Source organism: Rhinolophus sinicus, linkage group LG14 (genome assembly GCF_036562045.2).
Source record: "Rhinolophus sinicus isolate RSC01 linkage group LG14, ASM3656204v1, whole genome shotgun sequence".
Taxonomy (NCBI): Eukaryota; Metazoa; Chordata; class Mammalia; order Chiroptera; family Rhinolophidae; genus Rhinolophus; species Rhinolophus sinicus.
In genome coordinates this window covers 45,421,162-45,433,955 of record NC_133763.1, presented here as the reverse complement: position 1 = coordinate 45,433,955, position 12,794 = coordinate 45,421,162, and the positions used below count along the sequence as shown (strand labels likewise).

The 12,794-nt window shown below is 38.2% G+C and overlaps 1 protein-coding gene across 2 annotated transcripts in view; it reads left to right on the top strand.

The window, feature by feature from the left end:
- Positions 1-12,794, top strand: part of DENND2C (DENN domain containing 2C) — a 71,771-nt gene that overhangs the window by 52,863 nt on the left and 6,114 nt on the right. For both annotated transcript variants that reach the window (XM_019730359.2, XM_019730360.2), the window contains 8 exons: positions 1,380-1,489; positions 3,423-3,492; positions 4,014-4,091; positions 4,484-4,624; positions 5,090-5,238; positions 5,718-5,895; positions 10,210-10,251; positions 11,173-11,278. In XM_019730359.2, coding sequence (XP_019585918.2) covers positions 1,380-1,489; positions 3,423-3,492; positions 4,014-4,091; positions 4,484-4,624; positions 5,090-5,238; positions 5,718-5,895; positions 10,210-10,251; positions 11,173-11,278 — 874 coding nt within the window. The remainder of the gene's footprint in view (positions 1-1,379; positions 1,490-3,422; positions 3,493-4,013; positions 4,092-4,483; positions 4,625-5,089; positions 5,239-5,717; positions 5,896-10,209; positions 10,252-11,172; positions 11,279-12,794) is intronic.

Here is a 12,794-nt window from a genome sequence, read left to right as displayed (position 1 = left end):
TTTAAATAGTAACGTTTGCTCACTCTCCAACTTAACTACTTGGACCACTTCTGTCATTGAAATTATCTGCTCAGCCCCTTTAGGACTTTGGTTTGTAACCCTGATTGTATCTTCACTAACAAAGCTAATGACTCACAGCTGCACTGGAATCGAAGAGCTATTTCTTGCATGGGTTCTCGTGTTTTAAAAAAGGAGTCCTCAACAATATCTCTACTGTAAATAAGTCAGTAAATTTAATTTCTTATAAAAATCCTCAGTGTAGCCGAGAGCAGGGTCACTGCGCTGTTCAGTAACACAGAACCGGAAGAGTAAAAAATCATGTAATCTAAAGAGTCTCGAGGAATCAAATTTACCATGAGGAGGAGCTTAATTGTTTCCCCCTATTTTTGATCAGCCTGTTTGCAGAGAGAAAACTTGAGGTTGAACCTGTTTTGCACACAACCTGAATTAATGGGCTGAGAACCAGATAAGAGTCCAGCCGATCTGGCGGTGATTCAGGGCTGTCTCTGAGCAAGTTACTTAGCATCTTTGTGCATTAGGCACCTGTAAGCGAGGAAGGGACAGAGCTGACCGAGCCCCTCGTGATCCTAATGCAGGAAACCTCAAGTGAAGATGATTGTGAATCATTTAACAACATAAAAACAATAAAATGTGATACAATTAAAATTTTGTTACAGTGCTTTTCCATTTCTCAGGAGCTTAATATCCAAGTGACCCAGAATGGCTGCATGTTTTGTTTTGGAAATTAAAAGATAGATCATTTATATTTCTTATATGAAGGCAATATGGTAATTAGACTTATTATCTGCTTGGTTTGTTAACTAATTTTTAAATGTCTTTCAGTTTAACTAAATTAAGACTGTCCTTTAAAGTACAGTACCAAACTTGCACAAAAGGGTCTTCCATGATAAAATTTTACAGGAAGTTGCAAACCACTAGTTAGGTAGCAAAGATTATGTGCTAAGGGAAATGATTATGATGTAGATTCTAAAAATAGTGTCTTTTTAAATAAAAGATCTGCCTTTTCAAAACATCTTTATGATTATTGATCAAAGAATGTCTTGAGCTGACAAGGTTTTTGCTAACAGTATTTATAGAACAGATTTTTATTTTATGTTCCATATACAGTCATCTCTCTTACATCAGATTATAGGATCTCCACAATACCATTTCTATGTAAAAATAGGATTCTTTATTCTTGATAACTCTGTTCTCAGTGTATGTCCAGTGATCACCAGTCGTGGCCTTCCTGTTTTGTTAAACAGCACAGAACTCTGCTGAGATGACCACTTAGGCTTATCCCAGGCCCAAGCTGAGTTTTTTATTTCTGTTCTCCATTTACATAGACTATTAGTCACATATGCTGTTATCTTTTTCAGGGTGATCATGGCTTTAAACAATCCAAAGACACAGAAGAGAGGCTCAAAGTTATCCCCAAATTTTGTTTTCCTGATTCGAAGGACTGGGTGCCAACCTCAGAACTCAAGAGGTAAATAATCTGCGTTATCTGATTTCTATCTGTTGGAACTGTGAAGTAGACTCAGAATGCTTGAGAAATGGGCAGAGCCAGCAGTGAAGCTCTGTGGGCACTGTGGCAGGTCAAGGATGCAGGAAGAAACAGAATTAGAACATTTCCTATGTGGGACTCGAAAAAGAAAAACACAGAATAGTTCCAGTGTCAAAGGGAAAACAAGTTTGAGAGTCTCTTCAGGTTGCCAATTCTGCAGGAAAAAAAAACACACAAAAAAATTGGCACTGCACGTACGATCAGAAATGCCACAAACTGGACAGAAAAAGAAAAAAGACTTGATATTAGGGGCTCAGAAACAGATAAAACAGAGCAATGTCCACATCTTGTTTCTCCTTCAAGTCGATAGGAAAAGCCACAGCCCAGATTGTATGTTCTGTGGAACTTGTGCAAAGGGAGGCTGTAGTTGGGACGCGTAGTATATTGAGAGGGGAGGTGTAAAGAAGTTCTTCCTGGTGTTTAGAGGAAAACACCATATTCAATTAATAAACCATCATCGTCTCTGAATCCTGCTTGTACGTAGACAACTGCTTTGTTCGGAACTGTAATTGTTGATCATTTAAGCTGAAAAGCGTGATTCTGCGAACCATATCACGTGCACTGGGAGATAGCCTCAGTCGTCGCCCACGTAGCCCCGCCCTCCCACCTCACATGGCCTCCAGACTAAGCCGCTGCCTCTCATAACCAGTTGAGCCTGATCGCCACCCTCGTCTCGGAGCCAGCCATGCTGATGCCCTTGTGCTGTCAGTTGCACTGCTAACCACACAGGCAGCTTCTTTCTCTCTCCCTTCCTTCCTTTTTGCAGTTTACACGCACCCATGTATCAGGTTACATTCGCAGTTCTTTAGGTCAGAAGTTGGTGCTACCACGACTGGCTTCTCTGCTTCAAGTTTCCAAAAAGGTGTTGGCAGGGCCAGGCTCTTCTCTGGAGACTCGGGAAGAATCTGCTTCTAGGCTCATTCCGGTTATTGGCAGAATTCAGTTTCTTGGAATTCAGTTGGTAGGACTAAGGTCCTTGTTCCCTTGCTGGCTGTTGGCTAGGGGTCACTGTCAGAAGCTAGCGGCCAATCTCTGGTCAGTTCCACGTGGCTGTTTCCGTGTAGGCAGCTTCCTTCATATTGGCCTGGCTGCTCCATGTTTGGCTTCACCCCACCACTACCCTTACAAGTTACGTGTGCTTATTCTAGAATATTTGGAAAATACAGAGAAGTAAACAAAAAGGAGAAATTAGAAGTCACTGGCATTCTGGTTACTCAGAGATAATCACTGTAAATGTCTTGGGACTTTCCTTTCCAGTCTTGATTTTTGGCCATATATAGACATGTATCCGTTATTCAAATTTGGATATCTTTCATTATTAATGAATTTCCTTCTTAGGCATCTGTAGGTCTTTTATAAATTATGTATGTATACCTTTGGTCTATGTTTCTAATGAGGAGTTGATCATTTTCCTATTAATTTTTATATATAATGGATATCGTCCTTTGCCTATCACTGCTCCATATGACTTCTCAGAACTAAGTAGAAGAATTTGGAAGGGAAAAATAGCTTATCAAGATCCTTTATAGCTCACCCATGTGTTTGACTAAATTGGACTTTCAACAAAAGGAAAATAGGCTTGATGAATAACTATACTAGATAAATAAGAAAAGAGAAGAGGCAACAGCATCAAAAACTCATCCTGTACCTGTTCTCTTACTCCAGTATAAGGCAGGAGGTCCTCAAGGCCTGGACTTTCTCCCTTGGGCGGGACGTGACTTGCAATAAATGTAATATAAATGCCTCCTCGTACGTCACACAGTGACTGCTGTTGGATTCCAGTTTTCAGTTGTTTGTTCGGTGGGGAATGTCAGAGGCAGTTGCTTGCACCTCACACTATTGCCTTCTTTTTCAGTGAAACGTTCTCCTTTGTTTTAACTGGTGAAGATGGGAGCCGGTGGTTTGGTTACTGTAAGAAGCTTTTGGTGAGTACCCGACTTGTGCTGTAGGCAGGGTTGGTCAAGGAACAATAGTCGTCAGACTAGGAACTTCAGAAACACTATCTCTAGATGAGTTTGAGGGCTACTCAGTGACCTGTGTGTTAAAGAAGCTATGTCAGCTTTAAACAGTAAGAACAAGGTTAGGATTGGCCACAGAGTGTTCTAGAATAAAAGGGCTATGCATTTACTTTATTTATTTGTTTGTTTGTAATAGACAAGGAAACCACTGACATAGTGGCTAAATGTCAGTCTGGTATGTTTGAGGAATGTGGTACAGTAAGCCAATCAAGGGAGCTCTGAGTTACTTCCTTCTTGCTTAAATGGCTCCACTAAACCTGGAACAATTTATGGTATCATTTTTTAGCATTTTCCTATGTTTCAGTGTTCAATGAGGCTGAAAGTGTTGGTTCCTACTCTGTACTAAAGAGTATTAAGAGAGTAGCGATAGTCGAAATCAGTAAAGACTTGTGCTACTTAATGTTTGCTTTGTTGTTTTTTTCTTTTAGCCAGAAGGCAAAGGAAAGCGACTCCCTGAGGTATACTGCATGGTTAGTCGTCTAGGCTGCTTCAACCTTTTTTCAAAGGTGAGTGGAGAATGGGCCCTACGAAAAGTGATATTCTCTCCGAGCTCTGAGTTTTTGTTTCTGATGACTTCACTAGGCAATGTTAAGTGGCATAGACCTTAGTGTACTACTTTAGCAAGGGTTCCCCTCTAGCAGATGAGAACCACAGATTTGAAGGCTTATGTTTAGCTCTGTAATCCGGATGCTGCTGCCATGTCATCCTCATTTTGGTTTGCTAACCCTCCCAGCTTGATGCCTTTAATGAACTTTTACGGGTTGCAGAAGCTTATCGGCCTTAAAATCTGTTGGTGTTATTTTCAAGTTTGTGCACCAAGTTTGGCAGTTTCTTTACTAGGATTCTTTTATGTTTTTGAACTGAGCCTCTAAGAAAGTAACATACTGTGTATATGTAGATTCTGGATGAAGTAGAGAAGAGAAGAGAAATGTCTCCAGCCCTGGTTTACCCGTTCATGCGAAGTGTCATGGAAGCCCCTTTCCCAGCTCCTGGACGCACCATCACAGTTAAGAGCTACCTCCCTGGGGCTGGAGATGAGGTAAGTGAGCTCATGTTGAAAAGGTTTGATAGCTGCCAAAATGTAGGCCTTACACTAATAGAGTTTCCAGAAGCCTCAGGGCATAGTTTTCCTTTTCCCATAAACTCTGCAGAATATGTCTTCGTCCTACAAAGCACTGGAGAAACATCCAGCTGACCTGTGAGATTGTTGATTTTAGACCCAGGAACCAGAGGTTTTCTATCATTCATAGATGGAGACCCTTTGTAGTGACAATTTCAGTGTGAGAAATGAAGATTATACATACTATTGTCAGGGGAGATAAAGATTCACGGCACAAAAACAAGGTGTTAGAACTTGGGATTAGTGTGGGTGCCTTCACAAACTCTTTGTAGCAGACCCATTTTCTTGAATTTAACCTGTAAAGGAATGACAGGGTCCATCAGTGTTGTCATCAGCGACTGTTTTCCAACTTCCGCTCCCCTGATTTCCATTCTTGCATTTCAGTCCATTGAGCTGTGCCGACCACTGGATTCCCGATTGGAACACGTTGACTTTGAATGTCTCTTTAAGTGCCTGAGTGTGTGTCATCTGATCCGGGTCTGTGCCTCTCTCCTTTTGGAGCGGAGGGTAATCTTTGTGGCCAACAGCCTCAGGTGAGAAATAAGTATATGAAAGAAATATGTCACTTCATGTAGTGTTTTATGTGTTCCGACTATTTTAGAATTGGGGCATATTAAAAAACTGTAGGATCTCCATTACCTAATGCTATGGTGACATGGATTATTCTAAGTGGTAAATAATCCAAAAGCTATTCTCATTAGGCTATAGCTGACTTTTTTGGGTTGCAATTAATTTACCTTTCTAAATGTGTTTTGATTAAGCTGTTGTTAAAAATTGGTGTTGCTGTTCTAAGTACACACTAATTTTTAGCAATATAAATAGTGAGAAAGAGTCGGATTGAGTAAATGAAGTCAAAAAGTTAAATAAAATGTTAAAAATTAATGGGTAATCACAGAATTGTTAATCTGTCATCACGAACTGGCATCGATTTGTAATTATGTTAACATAACATCTGAAAGGCCCTCCATGTGTTGCTCTGTATGTGACGCCATTTGCTTTCTCCTCTGGCTAGCACCCTGTCAAAATGTGGCCATGCTGTGGTTGCCACGCTGTATCCATTTACCTGGCAGCACACCTACATCCCAGTCCTGCCGGCATCCATGATTGACATTGTGTGCTCACCTACTCCATTCCTGATTGGAATCCTGTCTTGCTCCTTACCACAGCTCCAGGACCTACCCATCGAAGAGGTGAGATGGGAGAAATAGTGCCTGTGGGAAAGATGGAGCGCTGCCACATGAAAACAAGTGATCTTTAAGAGTAGTGGAGTTGTTATTCATTAATACTAATACATAATTATTCATATATTATGCTATCATATTTTTTCTATCTTTTTATCAAAGTGAGAAAAATTCTGTAGTTCACATGAATCCAAAGTTGTGTCTTATTACATAGTGAACCATGGGCTTATTCTGTGTTATTCTGAAGGGTAGGATCTTTTTTGTTTGTTTGTTTGTTTTTAAGTCAAACATAAAAACTACTCTGGGTTAACTTTTTCAATTGTTTCAAATATAACACACATATAGATGAGGGCCCCAAACAAAATGTACCGTTCAGTGAATTATCACAAAGTGAATGCTTATGTAACTAACATTGGAAGAACCATTACAGCAGTGGAAGCAGTGCCAGCACCCAAGAAATCCCCTTCATGCCTCCTAGAAAGAGTTTAGTGTTCCTTTCCCCACCCTCCACCCCCCACAAAAGGGAACCACTATCTTGACTTTCATGATGTACTTGTTTTTCTTTATACTTTTACATCCTAGGCATATATCCCCAAGCAGTATAGTTCAGTTTTGCCTGGTTTTAAGCTTGATGTAAATGGACTCACTCAATATATGTACAAATATGTATATATTTTTTTCTTTTTGGTATGAGTTCTTTTAATCAACTATGTAAGATTCATCCATGTTAATGAGTTTGACAGCATTTTGATCATTCTAATTGTGTGTAGCATTCCAATGTGTGAATGTACCACAGTTTTCTTAATCCATCCTACAGTCGATGGACATCTTAGTTGTTTCCAGTTTGGAAACAACTATATTATGAATAATGCTGCTATAAATATTCTTGTACATGACCCTTGGTATGTGCATGCAGTTCTGTGGCTATATACTTAGAACTGGAATTGCTGGGTCCTAGGGTAAGCATTTCTGTAGTAAGTAAAGTCAGACTGTTTCCCAAAGCAGTTATGCCAAGTTAGACTCCCTCCAGCAGCGTAGGAGAGTTCCTGTTGCTCCACATCCTCTCCAACACTTGTTACCATCACTTTGTGTAATTTAGCCTGTCTGGTGGGTGTGTAGTGGTATTCTCCTCGTGGTTTAATTTGCATTCCTTGATTACTGTTGTGGGTGAACATCTTTCTATATGTTTACTGGCCATTTGAATATCATCTTTTATAAAACTCATTGTCAATCTTTCTGCTGGAGTGTTTACCCTCATTGATTTGTAAGAGGCCTTTGTATATTTTGGGTAGCAGCCCATTTGTGACTTGCCTTTTCATTCTCCAAAGTGTTGTTTTTCAATGCACAGAAATTTTTAATTTTAATGTGGTCAGAATGATCAATCTTTTTCTTTATGGTTAATATTTTTTTGGGTGTGAGCTACTTACGTTTTTCTTTATAGTAACTTCATGGAGATATTCTCCTACATTATCTCCTGGAAGCTTTGGAAGTTTTATTGTTGTGCCTTTAATTTTTGGTTCTGAATCCTAGGACTTGATAGGAGATAAGCGTTAGTTCTTTTTTTTTTTTTTTTCCTCTTATAACTAGCCAACTATTCTGGTATCATTTATTGAAAAGACCATTCTTCCCTGTTATTCTGCTGGGTTAACCACCCCCACACACAGTTTTATTGAGATATATAATTGACATTTTATTGAGATATATAACATTGTATTAGTTTAAGGTGTACAAGATAATGATTTGATATACGTATATATTATAAAATGATTGCCACAATAAAGTTAGTTAACATTCATCACCTCACATAGTTAGAATTTTTTTCCTTGATGAGAACTTTTAAGATCTACTCCCTTAGTAAGTTTCAAGTATATAGTACATTGTTGTTAACTATAGTTATTATGCTGTACATTACATTCCCAGGATTTATTCATCTTGTAACTAGAAATTTGTACCTCTTGACCACATTTGTGCATTTTTCCCATTGCCCAGCCTCCCATCTCTGGTAACCACTAATCTGTTCTCTGTATCTATGAGTTTGGTTTTTTTCAGATTGTCCGTATAAGTGAGATCATATGGCATTTGTCTGTCTCTGCCTGACTTTCATCCCTTAGCATAATGCCCTCAAGGTCCAACCATATTGTTACATATGACAGGATTTCCTTCTTTTTAAGGCTGAATAATATTCCTCTGTGTGTGTGTGTGTGTGTGTGTGTGTGTGTGTGTGTATGTGTATACCATATCTTCTTTATTTATCTGTCAGTGGACACTTAGGTTGTTTCCATGTCTTTGCTATTGTAAATACTGCAGTGAACATCCGATTGCATATATCTTTTTGAGATACTGATTTAGTTTCCTCTGGATATATGCTTGAAGTGGAATTGCTAGATTATATGGGGGTTCTGTTTTTAATTTTTTGAGGAGTCTACATATTGTTTTCCATAGTGGCTGCACCAATTTACATTCCCACCAACTGTTCACAAGGGTTCCTTTGTCTCCAAATCCTTGCCAATACTTATTTCTTGTCTTTGATAACTCATTCTGACAAGTGTGAGATGATAGCTCATTGTAGTTTTGATTTGCATTTTTCTGATGTTTAGTGATGTTGAGTATCTTTTCATGTACGTGTTGGCCATTTGTATATCTTTTTGGGAGAAATGTCTATTCAATTTCTCTGCCTATTTTTTAATTGGATTGGTTTTTTGTTTGGTTAGGTTGTTTTGTTTTGTTTTGTTTTTTGCTATTGAATTCTATGAGTTCTTTATATATTTTGGATATTAACACCTTATCCAGTATATGATTTGCAAATATTTTCCCCCACTCTAGGTTTTCTTTTCATTTTATTGATGGTTTTTTTTACTGTGCAGAAACTTTTTAGTCTTGGGGAAGTCCCCACTTGTTTATTTTTGCTTTTGTTACCTTTGCTTTTGATGTCAAATTCAAAAACTCATTGCCAAGATCAATATCAAGATGCTTGCCCCTATGTTTTCTAAGAGTTTTATGGTTTCAGGTCTTACGTTTAAATCCTGAATCCACTTTGAGTTGACTTTTGTGTATGATGTAAGATAGGGATACAGTATCTTTTTTTTTTTTTGCATGTGGCTGTCCAGTTTTTCAACATCATTCATCAATGTCTTGCCGTTTCCTCATTGTATATTCTTGGCTCCTTTGTTGTAAATTAATTGACTGTGGACTCTACTCTGTTTCTCTGATCTGTGTGTCTTTTTTTATGCCAGTACCGTAGTGTTTTGATTACTATAGCTTTGTGTAATATACAGTACTTGGAAATCAGGAAGTGAACTGCCCCCTCTTTGTTCTTTTTTATCAAGATTGCTTTAGGTATTCGGAGTCTTTTGTGGTTCCATGCAAATTTTAGAATTGTTTGTTCTATTTCTGTGAAAAATGCCATTGGAATTTTGTTGGAATTGCATTGACTCTGCAGATTGCTTTGGATAGTATGGACACTTTAACAATATTAATTCTTCCTATCCATGAGCACAGACTAGCTTTCCATTTATTTGTGTCTTCTTTAATTTCTTTCATCAATGTCTTGTAGTTTTCAGTGTACAGATCTTTCACCTCCTTGGTTAAATTTATTACTAAATATTTCATTCTTTTTGATCCAATTGAAAATGGGATTGTTTTCTTAATTTCTTTTTCAGATAGTTTGTTGTTAATGTATAGAAATGCAACTGATTTTTATGTGAACTTTTTAAAAAAACCTTTTATTATGGAAAATTTTGAACATATGTAAAAGTAAACAAAAGAGTAAAATAAATCCAGTCACCCTACTTCAATACTTATCAAGTTATGGCCAATCTTTATTCTTACCTACTCCTCTCTTCCACAATATTTTGAAGCGTACCCTGACATAATTTCATCTCTAAATATTACAAAATGCATCTATAACGTAAGGGTATTTTAAACATAGCCACAGTAATATTATTGCACCTAAAAAGTTTAATAACAGTTCCTTAATATCAGCAAATCCAGTGTTCAAATCTCCAATTATTTCATAAATATTTAATAATTTGTTTGAATCAGGTCCCAAATAAAGTCCACACATTGCATTTGGTTGGTATGTTTTTTTAGTCTCTGTTAATCTGTAGGTGTGCCTGCCATCATTTTTTTGTTTTTTACTTAGTTTATTTGTTGATGTGTTGATGAAGAGTTAAATTTTAAATGGGCTATAACTTTCAGTTAATGTTGTTTAAAACTATTCCCATTGCTTGAAAGAATCAAAACACTCTTCCTGATCTAGCAGTGCCTGATATATTTCTCTGTGAGTGTCTCAGGTCTAACTTGCCTGGCTCCTTTATCCCATAGGTACTGATAGTTGATCTCTGTGCGGACAAGTTCTTACAGGAGGTGAGTGACAAAGGATCAGGTGATTACATCATGTTTGGGGATAATTGGACAGAAAATATGTGAAAGTGCTTAAAGAAGATGACTCAGGCAAAACTTTTCGTACCTACACATCCTTGACACTGGGGCTGATCATACAAGATTGACATGAAAATTTTGGGTTGGGTTTATCATTGCCTATCCCAAAAAAGGAAGGAGAAAACAAATTAAATGTCATTCTCAAAAGAGGTAACCCTTCAAGTCCAGGTGGGTTGGTGGATAAGCCTCTAATTTAATTAAATTTAAACAAGCCTTTAGCACGGATTATTTCCAGATATTCTGTTAGTCAGAATCTAAAGATGAGTAAGACACAGTTAGAGCCCTCAGACCTTACAGTCTAATGGTGGGGAGTGGGGAGCAGACTTATCCATAAAGTTTTAGAAGTGGTATAATAGAAATTTGTACAAGGTGTACAGTAGGGGCAAAAAAGAAGTGGTCGTTTATTCTGAGTATTAAAGTGGGAGAGGGGGTTAGGGAAGCCTTCTTAGAACAGCGCTCGGTATGTAACTGTGTGGGCTTGTGAGCACAGACCACAGGGTTGAAAAGAATGTTTGCCAAGACTTTGTCTTTTTTCAAAATCAATTAGCTCATCACATTTGAAACATTTGTTTGGGGGTGATCTTTGTAACATAGCATAAGACTGGTAGATGAGAGATATTTGGTAGAAAGTTCCAGAAAATTTTGTAAAATATTTGGTGTAATATGGTTAAGATGTATATATCATAAACATCATGGATTCTGCTCAGTGTAGGGAAGGAAGCTTCAGACTGACTCTTCAGGCAAAATATATACAAAGTCACCTGTGGAATTTTGGGGACCTAACTAGTATATGTTTGAGATTTTATCTCTCAAAGCTAATGAAAATTTTCAATTTCTTCTCTTAAGGTATCTGATGAGGATGAAATTCTACCACCTAAACTCCAAGCTGCCCTAATGCAGATTTTGGAAGAACGAAATGAAATCCTGGCTCAGGAGCAGAACTTTTCACAAGGTATGAGACAGGTGGTCTGAGGACGTAAGGTCGAGGCAGTAAATATTTACTGAATGACCCACACCCCGCTACAGGATGTTCGAAAGTTGTGTGAGGTTGCCTGTGCTTGAAAGCTTATAATTAGCTTCGTTGCTGCCCCTCAGATGTGCCAGGTCCCCTTCTATTTTAGGACTTTTGCACTGGCTCAGTTCCATTTATGGGATGCCGTTCCTCCAGATATCCACATGGCTCCTGCCCTCTCCCTGCAAGTCCATGCTCCAATGTCACTTCCTCAGTGAGCCCTTTACTCACTGCGCCGTTTAAAATTGTACCCGTTCCCTTAGCACTCCCTGTCATCTTCCCGACTTTATCTTCCTCCATGGCTTTTGTCATCATCTGATATGCGAGAATGTAAGTTCCATGAGAGCAGCACCTGTCTGTTGTTTTTTTTCTATCTCCAGTACGTTAAACAGTAGTCAGTAAAGAGGTACTCAGTATTTGTTGAATGAATGGGTGACCCTGTACCAGGCATTGGGCAAGCACCTAGCTTGCATCTTATTTCATCCTTGTGATATTCTTATGATGCAGGTGTCATTATTTAATCAGCATTTTACAGATGAGAAAACTAAGACTATTTGCTGATGGGGAACATTAGAGAAGGAGGAGGTTTAAAGGAGTAATTAAAAGTTCAGTTATTAATGTCGAGACACTGTTGGACATCTAATACCTAGCAGACATCCAAGTGGGAAAATAAAGTACATTTTTATATACATGAATCTGGGATTTAGAGGAAAGATTTGGGCTGGAGACATAAATATAGAAGTTGCTCTTTTAAAGCTATGGAACCAGATGAACTAACCCTATAGAGAGAGTATTGATAAAAAAAATAAAAAAGATTTAAGGATTGAGCCCTGGGTTGGTTAGGAATGTTGTGGTTAGATTTCCAACATTTGGCAGTTGGGGAGAAGAGAAGGATCCAGCAAAGGAAACTAAAAGGAGCAGCTAGTGAAGTAGGAGAAAAGCCAAGACAGTGTGTGTAAAAAAAACCCAGGAGTGTGATATTGTAGAAGCTGAGTGAAGAAAGTATTTCATGAAGGAAAGAGTAAACAGTTATGGCTAATGCTGTGAAGAGGTCAAATAAGATGAAGACTAAGAATTGACCAGTGGATTTGACAATGGGAAGGGCTTCGGAGACTTTGGTAACAGCAGATTCAGTTAACTGGTGAGGAGAAAGTGAGAGAGTTGGAATGACATTCAGCTTTTTAAAGTTTTGATGAAATACAAAGAGCCAACAATAGTTAAGTCATTCTTGAAAAAGAAGAACAAGATTGAAGGGTTTGCCCTACAAAACATCAAGATTAATCATAAAGTCGTAGTACTTAAGATCGTTTGGTTTTGGTACAGAAATAAACAAATAGAGTGATGGAAAGAATAGAGAGTGCACAAGCATAAGGAGACTTGATTTGTGTCAGCACCAGCCTGCATATCAGTGGGAAAACAATGAACCATTCAATAAACAATACTAGGGAAATTGATT